Source organism: Chiloscyllium punctatum, chromosome 32 (assembly GCF_047496795.1).
Source record: "Chiloscyllium punctatum isolate Juve2018m chromosome 32, sChiPun1.3, whole genome shotgun sequence".
NCBI classification, from domain to species: Eukaryota; Metazoa; Chordata; class Chondrichthyes; order Orectolobiformes; family Hemiscylliidae; genus Chiloscyllium; species Chiloscyllium punctatum.
The window spans coordinates 52035076-52062119 of NC_092770.1; the positions used below are offsets into that span (position 1 = coordinate 52035076).

General features: G+C 42.3%; 1 protein-coding gene across 5 annotated transcripts in view; it reads left to right on the forward strand.

Annotated features, from left to right (window-relative positions):
- LOC140458170 (protein shisa-like-1) overlaps nt 1–27044 on the forward strand; it is a 160590-nt gene that overhangs the window by 119013 nt on the left and 14533 nt on the right. For 4 of the 5 annotated variants that reach the window (XM_072552369.1, XM_072552367.1, XM_072552366.1 and 1 more), the window contains 2 exons: nt 20484–20666; nt 21981–22194. In XM_072552369.1, coding sequence (XP_072408470.1) covers nt 20600–20666; nt 21981–22194 — 281 coding nt within the window. In that variant the 5' untranslated portion in view covers nt 20484–20599. Of the gene's footprint in view, nt 1–8849; nt 8961–20483; nt 20667–21980; nt 22195–27044 lie in introns of all 5 variants that reach the window. The other variant, XM_072552368.1, reaches the window with a different exon arrangement.

Consider the following 27044-nt stretch of genomic DNA (forward strand, 5'->3'; position numbering starts at 1 on the left):
GCAGATGCTGGAGATCAGAGTTGAGAGTGTGTTGTTGGGAAAGCACAGCAGGTCAAGCAGCATCCTAGGAGCAAGAGAATCAACGTTTCAGGCCGGAGCCCCTCATCATTGCTCTGATTTTAGCTCCATCCTGATGAAGGGCTCTGGCCCGAAACGTTGATTCTCCTGCTCCTAGGATGTTGCTTGACCTGCTGTGCTTTTGCAGCCATACACTCTCAACATTAAACTGACATACTCAATCCCTGTGTCAGGTTTTGAAGAACCATTTACTTAAGTGTTAGCAGATTGTAGGCAACCATTATCAAAAACTAAAGTAGAACATCAGCATATCTTTCCAATTGCAGATATGATAACCTAATTTCCAGAGGCTATTCCTTTGAGGACAATTGCAGCTGAGGTAGTAGTAGAAAAATTAATGCTGTGTCTTAGTTGTTATGGACTACCAACTGAAATAGAACCTTGGACATATTGTATTTTTATGCCTAAAATGTTGTCCAGGACACAATCAGCAACCTGTCTATAAACCAATCAATGTCTACTCCCTATTATCCAGAAATACAAGGAGCTTTGGAGAGAAACCATCAGACTCTTAAAATAATAATGAAAGTCTGTTGTTACAAATGTCATCAGAATTGGGACAAGGAATTAGATTTCTTACTATTCACTACGAGAGATTTCACAAATGAATGATTTTCATTGGGTTTAGACTATTCAAATTGATTTTTGGTCATTAAATTATGTCCACTAAAACTGATTTAGGAAAATTTCTTAAGGACAAAAACACGAACGGATAATGTTGATATGTTTGAAGAGTGAAATGAGGGCAATTACCAACTATGTATTGCAGCAGCACTCTTAAATTTGCTTTTTGTTAGTTAGGAAAACATCTTCTGTGTTGCATCAAAGTTAGTGTTAATGCAAACTTCTTTGTACAGACAGTGTTATTTCATTTGAAATTCAGCAGACTAAGCAGATGATTTGACTGGCTTGACAAAGTGGAATAAAATGTAGAGGAGAAGCAGGAGTGAGTTGCATTAGGTTTCACAGTTCGATTCGATATTAAAGATAAGCTTTAAAACTACCGTAGCCTTGTTAGCTCATACCCATTTTTTTCTGACATGATTGATGAACTGTGACTGATTGGCCCCTTGGCAGCTCGGTAACACAGGAACTGCAACAACTGGATGTTTTCTTTTCTGTGTCAGAGTCTGCCCAAACACAGTTACTTGATGCTCTGATCAAGGCAAAGTCCCTTGTTTACAGATGCAAACCGGCTGTTCTCTTTAAACAGATCTCTTTTCATAAAAATGTCACTTTTAGTTCAGCCAACTGAAATGGAACATTTCCAAATTTAGAATTTCTGTATTTCATGGCTTAAAGTGAGTTGTTAAAAAGATTAAATGAAGGCCTTTTACTTTGGAACATTTTCATGCTCAAACTAGTGAAGTCAATGGAAATGAAAAGTGATGGGGTTGTATGACAAACAACTGACTCCCAGTGCCTTGTTTTTTTCTTGTTCATTCGTGGGAAGTGAGGTTCACAAACTGAGCTGCATTTACTGCCAGTCCCTCAGTACCCTTGAGCAGGTGGTGGCAAGCTCCCTTCTTGAATCATTGCAGTCCATTTGGTGTAGGTAGACCCACAATGCTGCGAGGGAGGGACTGACAGGATTTTGACCCAGAGACCCTGAACAAATGGAGATATGTATCTCTAAGTCCAGATGGTGGGTGGCTTGGAGGGGAACATGCAGGCTTCTCTGTATTGGCTTGAACATGGTTGTGATGTGTAATAACTTGGAATGGAAACCATACAAAATGGCTGGAGATGGGGGTGAATAAATGTGTTATTATCTGTAGGAATAGTCAGTCGGAAGTTTATTATCTGTAAAGATGTTACAAAACCTTTGTTCTTGTAACAAATATTCAAGCTGTATGCCATCTCTTTGAAGGTGTGCACCTCCCATGTATGCACAAATAAATGTTTTAATAAAGGAACCTGAGTCTCAGCTGGTCTAAGAGAAACTGAAGGGTTAAACACACAAATAATACAGAATAAAACATGTTTGATATCGCTATCATGTATTGTCAGCTTGACATGTGCAAAGGAGATGACATTAATAGAAATGTACCTCCATATAAATCATTATGTTTTGACAAGGAAGATGTATTTCTTCTTCAAATACATATAGCAAGCACTTCTTGGTGTAAGCACTTCCCGATGTAATCATTGTAATTAGAGCAACAATACTCAATCTATGAGGGCATTGCCCATTGCACCAGATGAGCACAATGTTAAGTTTATGTAAAATCTACACAGGCTTTGTAGATGAATCTGAACTTTAATGGCAATGGTTTTACAGAACACTGGATCCAGGGAGATTAATTAAAGTGTGAAAGTTTGTAGCAAAGAGAAAAAAATTAAAGCCCCCATTTCTTTTTATCTGTATATCTTGAGACAGTAACATTATTTTATGCCATTGGGTCTATTGGCACTAGACGATAAAGAATTTGGGCAATAATCTGGAAACAGTGGATACCAATGCCATGGATGTGAAATTATTAAATTTTCCTTTCTTCAACAATACTATTGCATTAATACACAAAGAACTCAACGCCCCCATTCAACTACAAGGTGTGATGATGCTGCTCCTTTAATAGGGTTAGGGTCCTTGGCTTTCTTTTTCAGAGAGGTTGTGAAAGCAGTGTTCCAAAAGGTCTGGGTATGAAGGGTTTTAGGGGCAATTGTAGCTAACAGATAATGTCTCAGGCACAAGGCTATCAAATTTTAAAAATTGTACAATGATAGAGGTTCTCCCAGTTCTCCCAGCTCAGCTTTTCTCTGATTTAGTCTGGCAGTTCACTGAAAGCAGACAGTCAGTTGAGAAGCTGCTGGATGCAAAGAAGCAGGTCCAGACTGATCCTCCTTCTCTCCAACATCTCTCCTGTAAGACCCTGGGTTTTATTTTTCCTTTTTTGCCTAGGGGTGTTTATGGGGATTATTGCAAATATTTGGAACAGCATCATTAAGTTGGGATAATCTGTTGGGTTTGGATAGGTTTAAGTTATTCTATGTTCTGTTCCCTTTTGTTTGCGTTTAATTCGGTAATCTTGCAAATAGATTCTGTTTTGTTACCAGCTGTAACACTCCTGGAATATCCACTTTATACCTGCTTAAAACAACTGGCAAAGTTAGGATCTGGGCTTCTTGATGGGGTCTGACCTGGTCCATAACAAAGGAAAGGACGAGACAGGCTAAACCTAATGCTAGTATTTTCACCACTGGAACCCACTATGAGATCCAGCAGAAGGGTTGACTCCTCTCCATCTTAGATATGTAGAAGCCCATTAGATCAAGTACCAGACTCAATCCCCAATTCTGGGTCACACTACATCGACAATATCCTACTAATGGTTTAGGAGTACTCTTCCATAGGTAATGATGCAGTTATTATATCCGACTCCAAACACAGGCTAACAAATTGAGAATGTGTCCCAATTCTCAATAGTTATTCTCCTCATATTTTCATGTGTACCTGAATTATAACGATCAAACATATGGTGAGTAAAGATGGTCGTGAGGTCGGATGCAATTGCTTGGGAGGGTGATGGGCCAGGACCCAGCCATCTCCCTCTCTCTGCACTAATTAAGTCCATGGTCAACTGAGGCATGTCTGTGGGAAATTATGCCAACTTAAGTGCCTCCTCATTCCCACTGCAGCAGGTGGGGATTTGAACACAAAGGAATACCCAAAGATAGAACCTGCCTCGGATGCCAGCAGACATATGGGGGGATTGAGCCCCTCACTGACAAAGTGCCAGGCCCTGATTGGGGGACCTGACAATGGGCAAGGGGAGTCTGCTAATGGCCATCCCCTTACTCTTGTGGCTGACACCCCTCCCAGCTCATCTCTTCTCCGACACCCACATAAGGCAGCTCCTTCCTTCATTACTCACCTGTGATCTGGATTCCTCGGCAAGGCTGGGCCCTGGATGGGGCAATGCTAGCTGTGGCCACCACCCCGAAGGTAGTACTGCCAAGCAATGAAGTGCTGTCAACCTCTATTTGGCTGGCGGTTTTCGAAAAGCTGATTCTGAGGAAGACCTGCCACTGCCCAGTTATTGATTGGCAACTAAGTACTGAGTCTCCCCGAAAAGCAGCAAGTATTCAGCGAAATCACTTGTCATTTTATTTTAGTTTAAAATGCATAATTTGAAAACAGTATATATGTATTTACTCTGACCTGTCTAGCTGTTCCCTTCATTGTAAACCTTTATGGTGAGACTATGGCATTTCTGTCTCCTTAAAGAAAGAGCTTGTGTGTATATGGTTTTACATCCTGCTGGGAACTTTTTACAATCTAGTCACCATTGTAAAATACAAAAAGTGTAATTTACTCTCTGGCCAGGAGTCAAGATCCTCTAATTTCATTAAATTCCCTTCTGACTGCATGTCAATTTTACAATAAACTAAAATTCAGAACCCACTGAGATCATTTAAAGCAGAAGATTTTATATGGTTACTTATATTAATAATAACATTTTTACATTCTACAGAGGAAAAACACAACCACATTGTTGAATCCCTTCACCCAGTTCAAAGCTTTTCCCAAACTCCACCAGGAAATGCCTTTCGTCAAGGCTCAATAGCCTCTGGAACCAAATGCTTATCTTTTTCATTGTACAATGTCCACTAAAGATGTTGTCTCATCAACAGTCCCAAACCAAGGACAGTAGTTGGATTAAATTTGCCTGTGAACCCCACTTGAATTTGCCCCCTCTGACTTTTACAAGGTTTAGAATTGAAAGTATAAGAAGCCAGGATGAAATACAATGAGAAACATAGTTAAAAATCACACAACACTAGCTTATAGTCCAACAAATTTATTTGGAAGCCCTAGCTTTTGGAGGGCTGCCCCTTCATCAGGTGGTTCGGAGCAGTGCTCTGAAAGCTAGTGTTTCCAAATAAACCTGTTGGACTATAACCTGGTGTTGTGTGACTTTTAGCTTTGTTCATCCCATCCAACACCATCACCTCAAAATAATGAGAAACAAGTCCACCTTGTTTGATGCGCAATTCAATGTTTACTAACCTCTGGCTGCACTAGACAAATCAGCATGTAATCATAGAAAATGCTTGCTGATTGATGAATTTACTTCTCATTCTAGATTAGTCTAGAAAAGCATGCCAGGATCGACATAGGATACCTAAATGAGGAGCTAACATGGTGAAATAACAACACGGGTATCTTAAACAGCAAACATCACATGAATAAACACAGCAAATCAATAAGGTTGAAAACTCAGCAGAGCTGACATGTCCAGTTGAGAACAGCAGCAGATAATGACAAACAGGAGGAGGAGGCTCTGTCCCTGACCTCGGTGATAGGGGTGTCTAGCGTAGCAACACAAAGGCAAGCCAGGACGGGGGCAGAGAACATGGCCTTAGTGCTCAGGATGGGCCTGAAGCTGCTCCACATAGGTTAGGTGTGGGGTCGCTGCATTTGTGTCAGGGTCAGGGACTGGGGCATACAGGAACAGCACCAGAGTCTGTCACTTCAGTCCCAGTGCCCTGTTGTGGGTCCTGCAACACTCCAGCTATTGTCCAGCTATTGTTTCAGAAGTCGCCAGATCCCAAACTAAACTGTTTCAGTGCAGCTACCAGACAAGTCTAACTGCCAATGTGGAAAATTGTCCAAATAATTGTATTTTCCTGTTCACAAGAGGTGGGACACTACCACTCTGATGGCCTACTCTCAGTCATCAGCAAACTGAAGGGAGGTGTCATCAACATTTCTACCATGCGATACTTAATGATAATCTGTTTACAGTGCTCACTATGGTTACTGATAGTGACGCTCGTTGGATGCTGCCTGAACTGCTGTGCTCTTCCAGCACCACTAATCCAGTATTTGATTTTCAGCATCTGCAGTCATTGTTTTTACCTTACTGATAGTGACACACAGCTATGGTCTAAACAAGGAGGCCTTGTAAAAATGGAAATCATTGAGAATCAGGGGTGTTACAGTTGGGAACAAAAACAGAAGTTGCTGGAAAAGCTCAGCAGGTCTGGCAGTATCTGTGCAGAGAAATCAGAGTTAATGTTTAGGATCCAGTGACCCTTGCTCAGAGTTCTGAGGGAAGATCACCGGACTGGAAATGTTAACTTTGATTTCTCTTCACAGATGCTGCCAGACCTGCAGAACTTTTCCCAGCAACTTTTATTTCTGATTTACAGCATCCACAGTCCTTTCTGTTATGATAATGTGTTGTAATTGCATTAGGTTTCCATTTGGCTGATCTATCTGAGAGCCATGCAGAGATGACTCTGACTCCAAAGTTTCTTTGCAGAAGTTTCACATTCATGTGTCTGTTACAATGGATTCCACGTCTTCTCTAGAACGTTCTATCCATCTATGGAACCAAGCCATGATTCTCTAGCTCCCTCCACAGGCTTAGATATTCAAAAAATGTGCATGGATCTGTGATCAGACAAGCATAAGCAAACACAGATGAAAACAAACTATTGATGAGCTCAAAGGACGAAGCTCTCAACTCTTTCGAGTCATACTGAGCGCAAAGGAAAATAATTATTGTTGTTAGAGGCCAATTGTGTCTGATGCAGGGTATCCATGTCATGTCCTATACCTACCCATCTTCAGTTGCTAAATCAAAGCTCTTACTCACATCATAAAGTCAGAAGAGGGGATATTATCTGGTGATGGTACTGAAGTAGATCATGTCAATATGCAGCAAGACAATATCCAGGCTTTGGCTGATAAATGGCAAGTAGTATTGACCATCTCCAATAAAGGTGATTCTAGCAAGCTCCCTTTGACATTCAATGACATTACCATTACTGATTTCCCTTCCATCAACATCTAGAGATTTCAATTGATCAGAAACTTAACTGAACCAGTCATATAAATGCTATAGCTAAAAGACATGCTCAGAGGCTGGGACTTTTGAGGTAAGTAACTCACTTCCTGATTCCTCAAAGGATGTTTACAATATACAAGTCTTAAGTCAGGAGTGTGATGGAATGCTGCCCTCTTGCCTGGATGAGTGAAGCTCCAACAATACTTTAAGAAGCTCGTGAGCATTTAGGACAAAGCAGCTGCTTGATTGACAGCCAATCCATCACCTTCAACATTTACTCCCTTCACCACCACCATTCAGTGGCAATTGTTTGAACCATCTACAACAACGCACTGTGACAATACACAAGGCTCCTCTGACAACACCTTTCAAATCTACGACTTGTACCCTCTAGAAGGACAATGGCAGAACATACATGGAACACTACCACCTAAAGGTCCCCATCCAGCCAAATCACCATCCTGACTGAGGAATATATCTCCATTCCTTCAGTGTCACTGCTTCCAAATTTGGAACTCCCTTCCCAACAGCATCAGGCTGTATTTACAATAGATGGGCTACAGAAGGCAGCTCACCACCATCATCAGATCAGTTAGAGAGAGAGAATATATGTTGGCCTTGCCACTGACACTCACGTCCCATGAGGGAATTAAAAATGTTAAATTTTAAACATTTTTAAACATTTCACTATAGCTACTACTCCTCTCACTGCATCTCTGAACTTTATTCTTTCATTCCCAGTTAAAGTCAACGCACTGTCGCATGTTCTTCCTCCTCCCTTCAGACCTACCATTCCTAGAATTGAAGATTTATTAGGTAGCTTTTTGTCCTCTATAACTTATCTACGTTTCGGACTTCAAACCAATGACATAAAAACAGAACATGCTGGAGTCCAATGTACTGTATCTTCGGAACTGAAGAGAGGTGGATAAGTCGTCCATTTAATGTTGTAGAGAAAGTTAGGAAGGAGCAAGTGGAACAGATAAAAAGATCAGCAAGAGGTTAGAATCAAGGGAGAATTGAGATCAAAGGCTTCAAAAAACTAAAGGCAAAGGAATTGATAGATGATGTAGACAAGAGCAAATATACAGATTCAATGTAGGTGTTATTAGGAGGTGTTAATAGCATAGTAGTGAAATATAGTTCAACTTTGCTGAAAGGATAACTATGAAAACAAGACACTGAGGAGGAAAGATATCAAAATGTGGGGTAGAGTTCATGGTCTGAAGTTGTGGAACTCAATATTGAGTTCTGAAGGCAGTGAAGTGTTGAAACACTAAAATGAGATACTGTCCATTGGTTTGCATTAGGATTAACTGAAACACTGAAACTATCCTAGGCCTAGGATAGAAATGTTAGCATGAGAACAGGATGGTGTATTGAAATGACAGTGACCGGAAACTTAATATCATGCCTGTTCCTCAAAGTGATTCCCCTGTCTGTGTTTGGTCTCCCCCGTGTGGAGACCTTATTGTTGGCAGTAAATGCAATCGATTAGATTGAAAGCAGTACAACTAAATTCACCTGCAAATAGTGTTTGGTGCCTTGGACAGTGAGGTGGTGAAAGCCTAAGTGTGGGACATCTTGTAATAGTATTGGAAGACGCCTTGGAAGGAGTATAAGGTAGTGGGATGATAGAGGAATGGAATAGGATGTCATTGTGGGAATCCCTTTGGAAAGCTAATAGAAGAGGGAAAAATGTGTTTGTCACACTGGAGTTAGCTAAAATGGCAGAGGATGGTTCTTTTCATATGGTGGGCCTGTGGAAAAGTGTGGAAACTAAGGAGAAGAGGAACCCTACCATGGTTCTAGGAGGAAAGGGGCAGAATCAAGGATAGAAGTGCAGGAAGTGAGTCAGGCATAGCTAAGGTCCTAGTGCTCCACAGTCGTGGGTAGTGGTGGAGCATAAAGGAAAATATTCCTTCATTTCCAAACCTGCTGAGATTCTCTATCGTTTACTGGTTTTAATTTCAGATCTCCAGCATCTTACTTTTCTCATGGATTGCAGTGTTTCCAAGCCTCCTTGTTTGGACCAAAGCTATGCTGAGGTCTGGAGCTGAGTGGCTCTAGCAGAAGTGAGCACTGGTAAGCAGATTATTCCTTAATATCACATGGTAGCACTTTTGATAACATCTCCCTACACTTTGCTGATGGTTATGCATTTGGTTTAGTCTTCAAACAGTTTTATTAATTCGTGAGATGCCCAAAGGCCAGCATTTAGGACCGTAAGACTATAAGATATACAAACAGAATTAGGCCATTCAGCCTATCGGGTCTGCTCGGCCATTCGATCATGGCTAATCCATTTCTTAACTCCATTCTGCTACGTTGCCCCCATTATCAGAAGAAAATAATATATGGATGAAATGTGAGTGATAATTTTCCCTATGATTCCGATCTTCTCATCTTCTCTCAGTCTCCTCTTAATCATCGGTAAAGTGATGGAAGATGTCATCAACAGTACTGTCAACATTTCCTGCTCAGCAATAACCTGCCCAGTGTTGTCCAGTTTAGGTTCCACCAGGTGTTGTCAGCTTCCAACCTCATTATAACTTTGGTTCAAACATGGATGAAAGAGCTGTATTCCAGAGCGAAGGTAAGCATGACAGCGCTTGACATCAAAGCTGCATTTCACCAAGCGTGGCATCAAGGAGCCCTCAAAAAAGTAATCAATGGATATCACGGGGCAAACTTTCCACTAGTCGGAGTCATACCTGACATATAACCCACCAACCTCCGCATACAACGCATCATCCTCCACCACTTCTGCCACCTACGAACGGACCCCACCACCAGAGAGATATTTCCCTTCCCACCCCTATCAGCATTCCAGAGAGACCGTTCCCTCCGTGACTCCCTCATCAGGTCGATACCCCCCCCTCCCCCCGCCACCACCAGCGAACGCCACACTCTTTCCCCTACCACTGCAGGAAGTGCAAAACATCTTCCCCTCACCTCCATCAAAGACCCCAAAGGGTTGTTTCACATCCAACAGAAATTTATCTGTACCTCCACCAATGTCATCTACTGTATCCGTTGCACATGATGTAGTCTCCTCTACATCAGGAAGACAGGGCGCCTACTTACAGATCATTTCAGAGAACATCTCTGGGACACCACAAAAACCAACCTCACCGCCCCATGGCTGAATACTTCAACTCCCCTTCCCACTCTGTCAAGGTCCTGGGCATCCTCCATCGCCAAACCCTTACCACCGGACACCTGGAGGAAGAACAACTTATATTCTGCCTTGGGACCCTCCTATCACACAAGATCAATGTGGATTTCAACAGTTTCCTCATTTCCCCTCCCCCCACATTATCCCAGTCCCAAGCCTCCAACGCGGCACCCCCTCCTGACCTGTCCATCACCTTTCCCATCTATCCGCTCCACCCTCCTCTCTGACCTATTACCTTCTCCCTCACCTTCATCTACCTATCGCCTTCCCAACTACCTTCCCCCACAACCCCAAACCCCTCCCGCCCCAACCTAACTCTCAGCACTCCCCTACACCCAACCCCCCCCCCCCCCCCACCCCATCCCACAAGCCTCATTCCTGATGAAGGTCTTATAGCTGAAAAATCAATTTTTCTGTTCTGCGGATGCTACCTGACCTGCTGTGCGTTTCCAGCAACACACTCGACTCTGATCTCCAGCATCTGCAGTCCTCACTTTCTACATACCTGTGGTTGTTGGAGATCAGTCATCTTAGCTCCAGGAGTGCCTCAGGCTACTGTCCTAAGCAGCGAAATCGACGTTTCGGGCAAAAGCCCTTCATCAGGAATAAAGGCAGTGAGCCTGAAGTGTGGAGAGATAAGCTAGAGGAGGGTGGGGGTGGGGAGAAAGTAGCATGGAATACAATAGGTGAGTGGGGGAGGAGATGAAGGTGATAGGTCAAGGAGGAGAGGGTGGAGTGGATAGGTGGAAAAGAAGATAGGCAGATCGGACAAGTCAAGGAGACAGTTACTGAGCTGGAAGTTTGAAACTAGGATGAGGTGGGGGAAGGGGAAATGAGGAAGCTTTTGAAGTCCACATTGATGCCCTGGGGTTGAAGTGTTCCGAGGCGGAAGATGAGGCGTTCTTCCTCCAGGCATCTGGTGGTGAGGGAGCGGCGGTGAAGGAGGCCCAGGACCTCCATGTCCTCGGCAGAGTGGGAGGGGGAGTTGAAATGTTGGGTCACGGGGCAGTTTGGTTGATTGGTGCGGGTGTCTCGGAGATGTTCCCGAAAGCGCTCTGCTAGGAGGCGCCCAATCTCCCCAATGTAGAGGAGACCACGTCGGGAGCAACGGATACAGTAAATGATATTAGTGGATGTGCAGGTGAAACTTTGATGGATGTGGAAGGCTCCTTTAGGGCCTTGGATAGAGGTGAGGGAGGAGGTGTGGGCGCAGGTTTTACAGTTCCTGCGGTGGCAGGGGAAAGTGCCAGAATGGGAGGGTGGGTCATAGGGGGATGTGGACCTGATCAGGTAGTCACGGAGGGAATGTTCTTTGCGGAAGGCGGAAAGGGGTGGGGAGGGAAATATATCCCTGGTGGTGGGGTATTTTTGGAGGTGGCCGAAATGTTGGCGGATGATTTGGTTGATGCGAAGGTTTGTAGGGTGGAAGGTGAGCACCAGGGGCGTTCTGTCCTTGTTACGGTTGGTGGGGTGGGGTCTGAGGGCGGAGGTGCGGGATGTGGACGAGATGCGTTGGAGGGCATCTTTAACCACGTGGGAAGGGAAATTGCGGTCTCTAAAGAAGGAGGCCATCTGGTGTGTTCTATGGTGGAACTGGTCCTCCGGGGAGCAGATACAGCGGAGGTGGAGAAATTGGGAATACGGGATGGCATTTTTGCAAGAGATAGGGTGGGAAGAGGTGTAATCCAGGTAGCTATGGGAGTCGGTGGGTATGTAAAAAATGTCAGTGTCAAGTCGGTCGTCACTAATGGAGATGGAGAGGTCCAGGAAGGGGAGCGAGGTGTCAGAGATAGTCCAGGTAAATTTAAGGTCAGGGTGGAATGTGTTGGTGAAGTTGATGAATTGCTCAACCTCCTCGCGGGAGCACGAGGTGGCGCCAATGCAGTCATCAATGTAGCGGAGGAAGAGGTGGGGAGTGGTGCCGGTGTAATTACGGAAGATCAACTGTTCTACATAGCCAACAAAGAGACAGGCATAGCTGGGGCCCATACGTGTGCCCATGGCTACGCCTTTGGTCTGGAGGAAGTGGGAGGATTCAAAGGAGAAATTGTTAAGGGTGAGGACCAGTTCGGCCAAACGAATGAGAATGTCAGTGGAAGGGTACTATTGGGGACGTCTGGAGAGGAAAAAACGGAGGCCCTGGTCATGGCGAATGGAGGTGTAGAGGGATTGGATATCCATGGTGAAGATGAGGCGTTGGGGGCCAGGGAAACGGAAGTCTTGGAGGAGGTGGAGGGCGTGGGTGGTGTCTCGAACATATGTGGGGAGTTCCTGGACTAGGGGGGATAGGACAGTGTCGAGGTAGGTAGAGATGAGTTCAGTGGGGCAGGAGCATGCTGAGACAATGGGTCGGCCAGGGTGGTCAGGCTTGTGGATCTTGGGAAGGAGATAGAACCGGGCAGTGCGGTGTTCCCGGACTATGAGGTTGGAAGCTGTGGGTGGGAGATCTCCTGAGGTGATGAGGTTCTGTATGGTCTGGGAGATGATGGTTTGGTGATGGGGGATGGGGTCATGGTCGAGGGAGCAGTAGGAAGAGATGTCCTCGAGTTGGCGTTTGGCTTCAGCGGTGTAGAGGTCAGTGCGCCAGACTACCACTGCGCCCCCTTTATCCGCTGGCTTAATGGTAAGGTTGGGATTGGAGCAGAGGGATTGGAGGGCTGCACGTTGTGAGGGTGAGAGGTTGGAGTGGGGGAGGGGGGACTACAGGTTGAGGCGGTTAATGTCCCGGCGGCAGTTGGAAATGAAGAGCTCGAGGGCAGGTAATAGGCCAGCACGGGGTGTCCAGGTGGATGCAGTGTGTTGGAGGTGGGCAAAGGGGTCTCGGAAGGTGGGCGGGATTTCTGATTGTGAAAGTAAGCTCGGAGGCAGAGGCGTCGGAAGAATTGTTCGATGTCACGGCATGTATTAAATTCATTGATGCGTGGGCGGAGGGGGATTAAGGTGAGTCCTTTGCTGAGGACTGATCATTCGTCCTCAGTGAGTGGGAGGTCTGGAGGGATGGTGAAAACTCGGCAGGGCCGGGAGCTGGGATCTGTTGTGGGTGTGGAGCTGGGAGTGGGGTCGGAGCCAGTACCTGGAGTGGGTGTGATGGTGGGGGGAATGGGGGTGGAGGCATGAGCTGGGGTAATGTTGCCCTCGGGGTTCTGGGGTGTGGGGATAGTGACAGTGGGGTCTGTGGGGCGCATGTCAGCAGAATGCAGGTGAGTGGCGCTGGTGGAGGCGGAAGTGGTGGTGATCATGGCGTTTTTACCCTACTGTCCTAAGCCCAGCCTTCTTCAGCTACTTCATCATTGACCTTCCCACCATCATAAGACCAGAAATGGGTGATGGGTTAGCAAGGTATTCGCTGTCATGCCAAATTTCCTTAACTGCCTGAGGAAGAAGAGACGTTGTTGGGCCTTTGTAACCAATGTGTCCACATGAAGAGTCCAGCAAAGCTTGTTGTGGATGACCATTCCCAGGAGCTTGACATTCTCCCTCGTTCCACCAATGTGCTGTTAATGTGAAGGGGTCATGAGAAACATCCCACTGAAAGTCAATAATGAGTTCCTTGGTTTTGCCGGCATTGAGCGTTAGGTTGTTCTCAGTGCACCATTTTTCCAGGTCTTCCACCTCCCGTCTGTAGTCTGTTTCGTTGCCATCTGAGATTCGACAGACTATGGTGTTGTCATCAGCAAACTTGTAAATGGCGTTAGTCTGGTATTTGGTGACGCAGTCATAGGTATACAGTGAGTACAGTAGGGGGCTGAGTATGCACCCCTAGGAGTTCCAGTGTTGAGTGTTAGTGAAGATTCACTGATTGTGGCCTGTGTGTTAGGAGTAGGGTTTATCCCAAGATCACTAAGTTTATAATCAGTCTCAAGGGGATAATTATGTTGAAGGCTGAACTGTAGTCAATGAGTAGGATTCTTATGTAGCTGTTCTTGGTGTCAAGATGTTCTAGGGAGGAGTGAAGGGCAAGTGATTTGGCATCTGACGTGGATCTGTTGGTCCGAAATGCAAATTGGAGAGGGTCAAGAGTAGTGGGGAGGCTGGAGTTAATTAATGACATGTCCAACCTTTCAAACCACTTCATGACCATCGATGTTAGAGCCACTGGGCGGTCGTCATGGAGACAAGTTGCATGAGCCTCCTTAGGCACAGGGATGGCTATCTTGAAACAGGCAGGGACAGTGGCCTGCTGCTGGGAGAGGTTGACAATGTCCAAGAAGGTCTCTGCCAGTTGATCTGTGCATGCTCTGAGTGCACAGCCTGGTACTCCATCTGGTCACATTGCTTTCCTTGAATTAACAGAAGAAAAACTGATCTGACCTCTGATGCAGTGACTGTTGGGATACGTTCGTCAGGACTTGTCGGAATAGGTGCTACCTCTCTGCCGATATTCTGCTCAAAGCATAGAAGGCATTGAGATGATCTGGGAGGGATGTGACATCATCTGCTATATTGCACTGTCTCTTTTTAGAACCTGTGATGTCATTCAATCCTTGCCATAGTTGCTGGGTGTCTGTCTGGGTGTCTAGTTTGGGGCAGTGGTTAGCACTGCTGCCTCACAGCGCCAGAGACCTGGGTTCAATTCCCGACTCAGGCGACTGACTGTGTGGAGTTTGCACATTCTCCCCGTGTCTGCATGGGATTCCTCCAGGTGCTCCGGTGAATTGGTCATGCTAAATTGCCCGTAGTGTTAGATAAAAGGGTAAATGTAGGGGAATGGGTGGATTGCGCTTCAGCGGGTCGGTGTGGACTTGTTGGGCCGAAGGGCCTGTTTCCACACTGTAAGTAATCTAACCTAATCTAATACTTATATTTGAGTGGGTCTCCTGATCTGAAGGGCTCATGCCTGGTTTTTAGCAGGCCCACAAATGATGAAAATGTCCTGCAAATGATGAAAATAATTAAGAAATATTATGCCTGTCCTCACAGTCTGCCTACCCCTTATTTTTAAACTGTGTCCTCTAGTTCGGGACTCACCCATCAACAGAAACATGCTTCCTGCCTCCAGAGTGTCCAATCCTTTAATAATGGTATGACTGTGATTGATATTTTGATGTTTGGTTGAAAATTTGAATAACTATCATGCTCGCATATTGTCTTGGTTGGAAAGAAACTTATAAAATGCACTCAAATTTAAAATATTAATTATGAAACAAATTGACCATTTTCCCAATCAGTGACTGCACATTAATGTCACTGTCTCACTTACACAACTTCCCACATACGAGTGACTTGTCATCAAGCCTGATTACCAGTGGTGCGACATATTCCAATAGATGGCTAACAGCCATTTTTACAGCTGTAATTCAGATCGTTCCATTGACACCAAAACCACAAGAGAAAAAGTCTGAACAGTTTCTGAATGCTTCCAGTAACCCAGAGATTGAACAAAAGGTGTAAATCTAACTGCCATCTATTTGCCATTGTAGAGACTATACACTAATTATATTCAGCATTCTTAAAAAAATATAATTTTCTTTTTCCTTGCTGAGATGCAGTTTCAGTGACAGCACTGTCTATAATACTGACAACACCAACTGGTAGAAAGGCATTATATATGTAGGTTACCCTGTCTCCTCTAAATAAAGATTAGTGCCAGACTCTACTCTCATTATCAAGAAGGTAAATAGATATAATAGTTTTACTATGAAGGTTTAGTAAGAGCCCATCAGTGCACTGCAATGACTGTACACTCAGTTATCAGCTGATTCACCTTGTTCTTCAATCGTGTACCGATCTGAAAACCTTAAAATAGCCGACATTGATTCCTTTCATTTGCCTGATTGGCTGACTGCACCACTGGTGTTGTCAAGGGTCTATGTGGAGAAGAACATAGCAACACCGTGGGAATAATTAGAGTTGCTAACAATGCTTGCTCTCTGATTTAAGTAACTGTAAGGACTGGCAGAACCCATTTATCCACGAACTGCTACTCATTAAAAAAATCTCAGGCCCAGTTAGTTCATGTAAAACTTTTCTCACTCTACTGGTGTGCCAACTAAGCCAGTGGGTGGAATTTAATCTGACTGATGAGGGTTTAGCCTGCCAGCTGGAGAGTCGGTGAGAATTCAATGCCATCTTCTGTGGGGAAGGCCCTCCACATTAAGTGTCGTGCAAACATGTAAGTGGCCAATAGTGTGTCGTACCCAGGACCAAGGAGAGCCGCAGGGCAATCAGCAGATCTGGCAGATCCTCCTTGCTATTCGCACTACAAAGGAACAGCGTGACCGTGTATGATACAGGCTATGGTGTAACTTAGTAACTAATTGTTGAATTTCTTCTCACATAAATGGCTATTCAACCATGGGATTGTATATCACTTTAGCATTATCGATATATTTGGAAATGAAAACCGATACAGTCTTTGATTCTGTGCACTCTTGTTCTGTTGTAAACTTATGCAAACATTCAGTGTTGTCGAACAAGAAGATATGTCTATTGGGGTATTACAGGTCTCAGTCCTTCGGCCCCAACTATTTACAATCTATATTAATGGTTTGGATACAGAAATTGATGGTTCTGTAAACAATTTGCAAATGATACTGAAATAGGTTGGGAAAATAAGTTCAATGAAGAAATAAGAATGTACAAATGGATATGGATAGGTTATGTGAGTTGGCCAAAATTTGGTAAATGGAGTTTAACATGGAAAAGAATGAGATAATCCAATTTTGGCTGAAAGAATAGAAAGAAAACTGACCTAAATGGAGAGAAACTTTAGGGTGCTTTGCAACAGCGGGATCTTTGTGTCCTCATGTATAAATTGCAGAAATTTAGAATGCAGTTACAGCAGGGATTAAGGAGGGCAAATGAAATGTTGATATTTATTGCTAAAAGCATAGAATATAAAAGTAATGAAGAGTTGCCGCACTTGTACAAGGCAGAAGTGAGATTATATGTGGAATCTTGTGTACAATTTTGGCCCTCTTACTTGAGGAGGTAATGTAGTTACATTGGAGGCAGTCCTAACGGAGGTATATAAGATGCTGATGAGGATTGACAAAGTAAACATACAATGGATGCTTTCCCTTGTGAGCAAGCTCGAATGAGAGGTCATTATTTTAGACAAAGGAGTAGCAGTTTTAAGAGAGAGATGAGGAGGAGTTACTTCTTGAAAGGGTCATGAAATTGTGGAATTCACTTCCCAAGAATGTGGTGGTTGCTGGAACATTGAGTACATTTAAGGAGGAGATAGACAGATTTTAATTAATAATGGGTTGAAGGGTTACAGACAGCCGGCAGGAAAGTGGAGTTGAGGATGACATAAGATCATCCATGATGGTAATCCATAATGGTGTACGCTCGAGAAACTGAATTGCCTCCTCCTGCTCCTAATTCTTATCTTCTTATGTGCTTATGTATTTAAAGTCCTTCGCCTCCTGCAATAGACAATAGACAAGAGATACAGGAGTAGGCCATTCTGCCCTTCGAGCCAGCACCACTATTCATTATGATCATGGCTGATCATCCTCAATCAGTATCCTGTTCCTGCCTTATCCCCATAACTCTTGATTCCACTATCCCTAAGAGCTCTATCCAACTCTTTCTTGAAAGCATCCAGAGACTTGGCCTCCACAGCCTTCTGGGGCAGAGCATTCCATACACCCCCCACTCTCTGGGTGAAGAAGTTTCTCCTCAACTCTGGTTTAAGTGGCCTACCCCTTATTTTTAAACTGTGTCCTCTGGTTCAGGACTCACCCATCAGCAGAAACATGCTTCCTGCCTCCAGAGTGTCCAATCCTTTAATAATCTTACACGTCTCAATCAGATCCCCTCTCAGCCTTCTAAACTCAAGTGTATACAAGCCCAGTCACTCCAATCTTTCAGCTTAAGATAGTCCCGCCATTCCAGGAATTGACCTTGTGAACCTACGCTTGCACTCCCTCAATAGCCAGAATGTTTTTCCTCAAATTTGGAGACCAAAACTGTGCATAATATTCCAGGTGCGGTCTCACCAGGGCCCTGTACACTGCAGAAGGACCCCTTTGCTTCTATACTCATTGCCTCTTTTTATGAAGGCCAGCATGCTATTAGCTTTCTACTGCTAGGCAGCTTTTCAGTTTTCCTCCCATTCCTAGTAGTTGGTCCAGTAGTTGGATTGCTGGACCAGTTTTGACCTACCTTAGCCTGCAACTATAGCACTGAGCTTCACTTCCATTGCTTCTGTTTCCTTGAGTGTGCTCACCATCGCCACCATGTAGTAAGATTCAAATAAGTGAATATTAAGTTGCCATATTGAATGTCATTATTTACAAGTGATAGTAAAAGAGGGCATCTTTGGAACATCAACAACCCAATCTGTAGCCTGGTCTGGCATATTGCTCACTCTACCATTACCATCAGGCAAGGAGCTCAATTTGTTTCAATGAAATCCATTTCATAACTGGCACAAAGGAAGTGAAGGTCAATCATCTCAGCTCCAAGCAATCTCTGTAAGAGTTCCTCATGGTAGCATTCTAAACCCAACCATCATAAGGTCAGAAGTGAGGATGTTTGCTGATGACTGCACATTATTCAGCACCATTCACAACTTCTCAGATTACTAAAGCGATTGGTATCCAAATATATCAAAAAAAAACTGGACAGTATCCAGGCTTGGGCTGTCAAGTAGACAATAGCATTTGCACCACACAATTGCCAGGAAATAACCATCAAAATGAAGACAGAATCTAAGCATTACCTATTGACATTCAATGACATTACCTTTGCTAAATGTCCCCATTATCAATATCCTGGGGGTTACCATTGACCAGAAACTGAATTGGACGAACAATGTAAATATTGTGGCTACAACAGCAGGTCAAGGGCTAGGAGTCCTGTGGCGAGTAATTCACCCCTGTCTCCCAGTGCCTGTCCACCATTTACAAGGCACAAGTCAGGAGGGTTATTGAATTCTTTCCATTTGCCTGGATGATTGTGGCTCCAACTTCCTTCAAGAAGTTTGACACTCTCCGGGGCAAAGTAGCCTGACCACCACCTTCAATATTCACTCTATCCACCACTGATGTACATTAGCAGCAGTATGTACAATCTACAAGATGTACTGTAGTAACACACCAAGGCTCTCTCAACAATACCATCTGAACCCACCTAGAGGTACAAGGGAAGCAGATGCATGGGAACCCAAATTCAAATTCCCTACAAGTCACAGACAATCCTGACTTTGGAAGTACATTGCCAATTCTTCATTGTTGCTGGCTTAATATCTGGAACTCACTAATTAATGGTACTATGGGTCTCCCACATGCCAAGGACTGCACAGACTCAGGAAGGTAACTCACCATCATCTTCTCATGGGCAAGTTGGGATGGGCAATAAAGGCTAATCCAGCCAGCAATTCCCACATCTCATGAATAAGTGAAAAAAAAACATTTTTTGCTATGCAAGTGTTTACATTGTGTACTTTAAAGAAGTCAAAGCAAATAGACTTGCATTTATATTACAGCTTCTCTGAATTTATGACATCTAGTGCAATTACTGACGGTTAAATTATTTTGAACTATGTCATTGTTGTACTGAAGGAAATCCGGTGGCAAATTTGCATGCAGCCAAGTCCCCTGAACAACAATGAGATAATGACCCAATAATTTGTTTTCACAATGTAGTTAAAGGATTAGTATTGATCAGGATTCCCTGTTCTTCTTCAAAGTATTGTAATGGAATCTTTTATGTCCATTTGAGATGCCGCACTATGGCTTTCCAATAGTTAGCATGTAGTAAAGATCACATCTGTGTTGTTGCTAGAGGCAAATCCACTCCCATGTCAATGAACAACAAAAGGTCCCAGTTGTACGTGATCTTACGTCAGCCTGACACAGTTCCTTACGCACATGCTCGGTAGCTATTATTAGAGTAAAGGTATCGTTAACTCTTTACTCCACACAGCACTCCCTCTGTATTGCAGTGATGTGCCAGCTATGTTTTATGCTCAAATCTCTGAACACACATGCACCCGCACACTTTCTGATTAAGGGGAAATGTGCTATGACTGAGTGATGCCTAACATCAAGATCAGAATTTCAACAGGCTGCAACACTTCGTGAATTCAGTTCCTAATCTGATCCATTCTCAAAATTGGAGGAGTTCTCATTTAAGAATCTTGGTCCAATTGCAAGTCAGTGTCCACTGAAAACATTTGTTTCTGCATGAATGTAATTGATTCGCTCATTATTTTGAAAAGTTTGAAATAGCTAAAACAGATTGACTTTTTCCAGTTCATGTTGTAATAAGCAGCTGGTATATGTAGTGCTGCCACAAATGGGTTAAAGCGATCAAAGGCTTAAACAAGCAATTCCTCTCTCTCCAGCTGCTGCCTGATCCACTGAGAGTTTTCAATATCGTGCTATGTTTTATTTCTTGAGATAAACTCCAATTTTCAGTTTCAATGTGTAATTATGATATCATCAATAGATAATAAAATGGAACTTTTCTCTTGGTAGTCGTGTCCCTGGACAATGCTTGACGAACAGCAAAACGAATGATGGCTGGCCATGTTTGGCAGACTCTGTTAAGGGGATAAGTCTGTAGCAACAGTCACATGAAAGCAAATTGAAAAATGATCAGCTTGTGCCTGCAGTCCATCACCGTGGCAACAGTCATCTTTCTGTTGCTTACAACAGCAGGTAGGAAGCTTAATATGATTCATGAACATGTGATGATTTTTATAAAGGTTGAAGTGAGTCATCGAATGGAAAGACAGGTGGAAGAGAGACAGAGAGGAGAGTAATAAATTATAACATCCACAAAAATCTTTGAATTTTCATAACCATCCAAGAAAGGGTTAACCTAATTTTTAATCGTTGAGAATACAGGGTGGGTTGGAGAGGAGGGAATTGGCTATGATATTTAGGTATTAACTCCATTTGAGGTCAATGGAATTTTAAGGATATATTTATTTATTAAAATAATAGAAATTAATAGGTTATTGTTAAAAAAAAGTAATAAAGTGCCCCAGCTTAGAAAATCCGATACCCCAGGAGCATTGTACCCTGGGCTGGAGTACAAGCTAATGCCTGCATTTCTGGAGAGTTGGAGGACTGTCCATTGCTCCACATTGAGGAAGGAAAGGTTACTAAGGATCACTGGAGGTCCAAGTGAAGGAGATTCAGAGGATGGAAACACTGTAACTGCAACTGGAAAGGTGCTATCACATTCCCTCAGCCACAATGCCAAAAAGTCTTTAATATGTGCGAGTAAGCATTTTAAGTAGAAATCAGGCACAGAATGAGCTGATGGAAGACCATTCCCAACATAGGTTTCACTTCCATTATCAAGGAGCTGTCTTGCACTAAATACAGGTTAAATTGACCATTTAAGTTCAAGACCCCATGTTGGTCATTGTTAGTGCCTTGCAACGCTGTTGAAAATTGTCCCCCAAACTTTTGTTTTAACAACATATGATAGCACCAAATGCCGATAAATAGTAATGCTCAAATCATTTAGTGTTCGTGGAGTCATCAGTATGAAACAGTGAGAATGTCTGATCTGAGGAAGTGCACTTAAATCATTGTTTCACCTTGAGGAAGAGCTTTGGACCTGAGATAATTGTGCAAGAATGAATAGATGTTGCACCTATTAATATCCATAGTATGACAGGGAAGAACAGCTAGTGTTGAGGTGATTGATGGAAGAAAGAATAAGTGTATCATTAAGCGAACAATTTCTGGATCGTGGAGGTGGTAAGATTATGTTATACTGCTGGAGATGACAGAGAGAGGAGGAATAAATATGTAGGTCAGTGGGTAAGTAGGTGACAACAAGCAAGTCCTCACAGGCCTGAACACGATAAACAAGTCACTATCGTCTCAGTATTTGATAAGCAAATAGTTTCATAGGAAATTGTTATGGAAGGTCATGTTGAATAATAGCCACAGAATATTTGGCATCACTTTAACAGGCACCTAACTATGTTCAGTTTTTTTGCTTCCTTTAAACAGTAACCTCAGCACATTTCCGTGTTTGTGAGCCTTACGCAGATGTCAAAGGGCGCTACCACTTCGGCTTCCATTGTCCTCGTCTTTCGGACAGCAAAAGCTACATGCTGTGTTGTCATCACAACAGTACAACCTTTAAGTATTGCTGCAATGAGACAGAATTTCAGGCAGTCATGCAGCTCAACATGACGGGACAGGCAGAGGGCTACATGCACAAGTAAGTACTGCAGTTCCTGCATTCAGTGAGCTTGATTAGATCCTGATTAAAATGCATGAAATATTAGAGATAGGAACCATGGTTTTTTTTTACATGCAGGAGATTAAGTACAAAACATGGAATAGTTGTGGAAAATCAATGCAGCCACAAAATGAGTCAAAATGAGTTAGTGGGGACCTAGGTTGACCTGGGCTTGGAAAGGAACAAAGGCCATTATTAAAAAGTGCAATCTTGTGAACACCTCTCCTGCAACAGCAAATCAAATTTGGATTCCATTGTTATATCATCCTTCAAAAAAATTGATTCAACAGATTTGATCCCTGATCTGTATTGACATCACTTTGGTAACAGGAAGGGTACTTCTGCATTTTACCGGTAATATAACTAAAACATTAGCCAGCTTTTCCGTTCATGATTTGATATCTCTTGTTTGAAAGTGATGTTATACTGTGTATATCAGCTCCATTGTGATAATTGCCTCAGTATTGAATTAGTTAACATCCACATGTGAAGAATGGATGGTTGGATGACGGCTGCTGGTGTCTGAGGAATCATATTTCAGCATGAGCTGCAATCTTTAGCAAAAAATATTGATCCAAAATTTGGCAAATTGGGAAATATTTCCAGTTAAGTGCACATAAAAATAATTGAATTAACCTTTTTTACACATCCAAGTGGAATGAATAAGAGAAACTTTTAACAGGATACCAATTTTTTCTTCAATTTACTCCTGATTTAAAACAAAATTGGCTGATCTGTTTTGTTTCAGAAATTTAAAATTCTCAATATATTCATCTTAAGGTTCACTGTGAAGTTTGCTTTGTCTTCCCTGCTCTCTAAAGATCTTTCCAGTGATGATAATTTGGTTCAAATCTGAATTATTCTTTTCTATTTTCATTATTTAACCCAAAAATGAGAAAATAAATGATATTTTACCAAATAAAATATACTTTTCAGGATGATAATAAAGACGCCCATTACTTATCTAGATTATAAAAGTGTACCTTAGAGTTTTATATCAAACTGTAATTTCTTTTTAAGGTTTTGCTTTTTAAATGCAACGCTATGTGGTCTGACAATGGACTTACTCACTAGCTCACTTGCTGAATAATATGAATTTGAAAAGCATCGGGTGTATTCACTGAGATGAAGCTGAAGTAATTTTGGACTTTAAGTGGTGTTTAAGGGCCTCTCTTGGTAATAATAATATATGATTTTTCAAATGAGATTTTTTTTCCTAAAGACAGTTCTTAACTTTAAAGCAGTTTTTAAGTTTAACATCCTTTTGCCAAATCTCACCTCATGCTTCTCTGAGGCCTGTGTAGCTACAAGGAAATCATAACATAGCCAGGGATCAGACATCTAAGGTATGAAATAACCTCTCCGTGACTGAAGCGCATGTTCATAATTGGACTGACAGGCATTGAGTTTTCCTTGTCTCATACGTTTCCGGCAGCAGAATGTTGTCAATTACACTCTTAACATGTCCTCAGCATTCTAAAAGCCAAAAATGCCATTTCTGTGAAACATCTTTCAAATGGTTTGGTTGAACAGCAATATCAAGTGTTTTCTTAATGTATTTACTGAGTGCACTGGTTAAGGAGATGGCACACAACTGATTTGCAAGATGTTTGAATCTAAGAGGTAAGGCAAGTACTCAGGTTACGTGAAAGTTCATATTAATGTTCTCATATCTTTCTCGACCCATTGCCAGTGAGTAATCAGCAAACGTAGTCAGGGTCATGAGTGAATAACTCAGTTAGATTAAAACTCAGATGCTCAGCAAAAGGAGGAACTGTGAACATGTTCTATCAGAAGCACTGAGAACTTGAAGTCACCCTAAGGGAAAAAGCAAGTCTTTTTGGAGTGGTTCTGATTAGTAGAGAACAAAAACAAAGGCAGATGAGAAGGCTTCTTTTTTACACAGTGATTTATGATCTGGAACATAGTTCCTGAAAGAGTGCTGGAAGCAGGTTTAGAAATAGTTTTCAAAAAGGAATCGGACAAACATATAGAAAGAAGGAATTTGTAGGTAAATTCATAGATACGCATATGGGTACTCAATAGGGTGGAGACAAACTATTATACATAGTTCCTTGAACAACCTTGATGAAGGGCATTTGCCTGAAACGTTGATTTTTCTGCTCCTCAGAAGCTGCCTGATGCTGTGCTTTTTCAGCACCACCATAAACTTGACTACAATTGGGATATACTGGCCATGACCTCATAGGTAGTTGGAGAGTGAATATTATTTGACAACCCATTGTTTTTGTTTATTGTAATCGTCTACTTTCTCTTCAGATCAGGACAAGCAGCAAGGATGCTGAAGGACCAAATTCCAGTGTGGGTCCCTTCCTTTCACTCTCTCAAACTAACTTGTAAATTGTTTTAACTGCATAAAGACCACCTTTCTTTTTTTTTTGCATTGTGGATTGAAAGTAGGAAAGGATACTGCTTTAAGACCAAGGAGGCTGTATAAGAAGATATTTGCAAATTAAATGCAAGTTACTGGAGAACATTGTGAGTTGTCTATACAATGCTGCATTGTTGGAGCACTGAGGGAGAAACTCAGACAAATCAACATGATCTGTGTGTTCAGGGGAGTTCTAAAAAAATTAGTCTTATGCTTAGCTTTTCAATTGACACCATTTGTTGTGTACTCAGGAGAACTCAGTGCAGTAACAAATTCTGCCCGGAACAACTGCAGTTTAACACAGACCCCACGGGTAGGAATGAAATCAGAAGAAGACAGAAGCCCCACAAAGTTGCAGCATCAATATCTCCCACTCTCTGTTCCCTTGCTCTGGAAAAACTGCGCTATCTGGCTCTTGTCAAAAAAATTAGGGAAAAACTACTGAAAGAAAAGCATTTGAATGGGTTTATGAATAGGAAGGGTTTAGAGGGATATGGGCCAAGTGCTAGCAAATGGGATGAGGTTAGCATATCTGATCTGCATGGACGAGTTGGACCGAAATGTCTGTTTCCGTGCAGTTTATGATTCTATGACTAGTGTGCACAGGTAATTAAAGACATCTGGGTCCAATAAAGTAACCAGTGAAATTAAAATATGATCCTTGATGTGGGAAGGAAAGAAGGAAGAAAAAGAATTGTGGAATTGATCCATCTAATTTTGGTTTTTAAACTGGTGATATAAAACTGTGTTCCTCTGACTTTCAATTCCACCTCCATGGGTGTGTTCATCTGTTTTTCTTTTTGCCTATGTGTATGTGCAGTTAAAAAGGGTAAAATTTAAATTGTATAAATTAGAAATCCTGGCATTTTACTGTTCTTGCTTAAATTATAAAGTTCTAAACTACAAATTCATGACTTGCCTTTATACCATTGATTAAAACACAGTTTGATTATAATGAATTCTTACAGTGTGAAAGCAGGCCATTGGCCCATAAGCTACACCATCCCAAAAAAGCATTCCACTCAGGCCCATCCCATCCATGTAATCCTACAATTGCCATGGCTAATCCACCTAAACCTCGACACGATAGGCAATTTAGCATGGCTGATCCATCTAACCTGTACATCTTTCAACTGTGGGAGGAAACAGAGCACCTGGAGGAAATCCACGCAGACACGGGGAGAATGTGTAAACTCCACACAGACAGTTGCCCAAAGATGGAATTGAACTCAGGTCCCTATCTCTGTGAGGCAGTAGTGCTAACCACTGAGCCACCGTGCATAGTTAATAACAATATTCAATGACAAAAAAACTGGTGCTTATAATCTTATAACCTGAATTAGACAGTGAGGAAGAATTGGGCAATTTGATGGTTTAATCAAATTTTCACATTTGTGACATCTCTGGGAGTAGACAGCCTTGATTTACAACATGCTATTCCAGTGAGCTGTGACACTGTGTCTGCTGACTGAGACTCCAGATGCCGCAGACAGAGTTTTTTTTAAAGGAAATCAGCTCCAGAAAAACAGATAAGTCATCCTCTGCATCTTTAAACCACCAAATGATAGCAGGGAGACTGTCAAATTCATTCTGAAGGCAGTTCAGTCACCAACGTCCATAAACTGTGTACCCCTTTAATTCTATTGGACTCTAAATTGCTTAATCCATCGTCTCCACTCTGTAATTTATTCATGTGTTTGGGGAGTTTCAGTGTTTTTTTATTACTTTACATATGAGGTGGATGTGCCAGTGTTGGGTAGGAGTGGACAAAATCAGAAGTCACATGACACCAGATTATAGTCCAACAGGTTTATTTGAAATCACAAGCTTCCGGAGTGCTGCTCCTTCATCAGATGAATTTTACATAGATCAGGTTAAATAAAATAATATCTATCCTCTTTGTTATTATAAGTCCAGAAAATCTATTCAATTCATTTTTAATGATCACAGTGATCATATTTTAATGATCATAATCATTTGAACACTTCCAGCTTTGGCATGAATATCCATTTTAAGAAAACTTTATTGTGGTTAAATGAGGAAAGGTGAAAGCAGGAAGCTACTTGACTCTTCCTTAGCCAATTCTAACAGTACAAATGTCTATGGAAAACCTACAGAAATTAAGGGTAAGATTGGTAAACTATGAAATAATTGCTGGAAGTGTTCAATGTCAAAGACATTACAACTTTACCAGTTTCTGCAAAAATGACAGAATTCCCTCTAAGCCACCATCTATCTAATCAATTATGAAAACATACACAGGTGATACTTTAGGGCATCCAAGTGCACCAGATGTTTTCTTTGGCATACGGATTGTTTTTAAACAATGTCATAGATAACTTGTTTTTCTACAGACTGTTCCCCACTCCCAATATATGCAGCAAAACATTTAAATTGACTGTAATAATGGTTGAAAAGGATTAGGTGGGTATTCTCT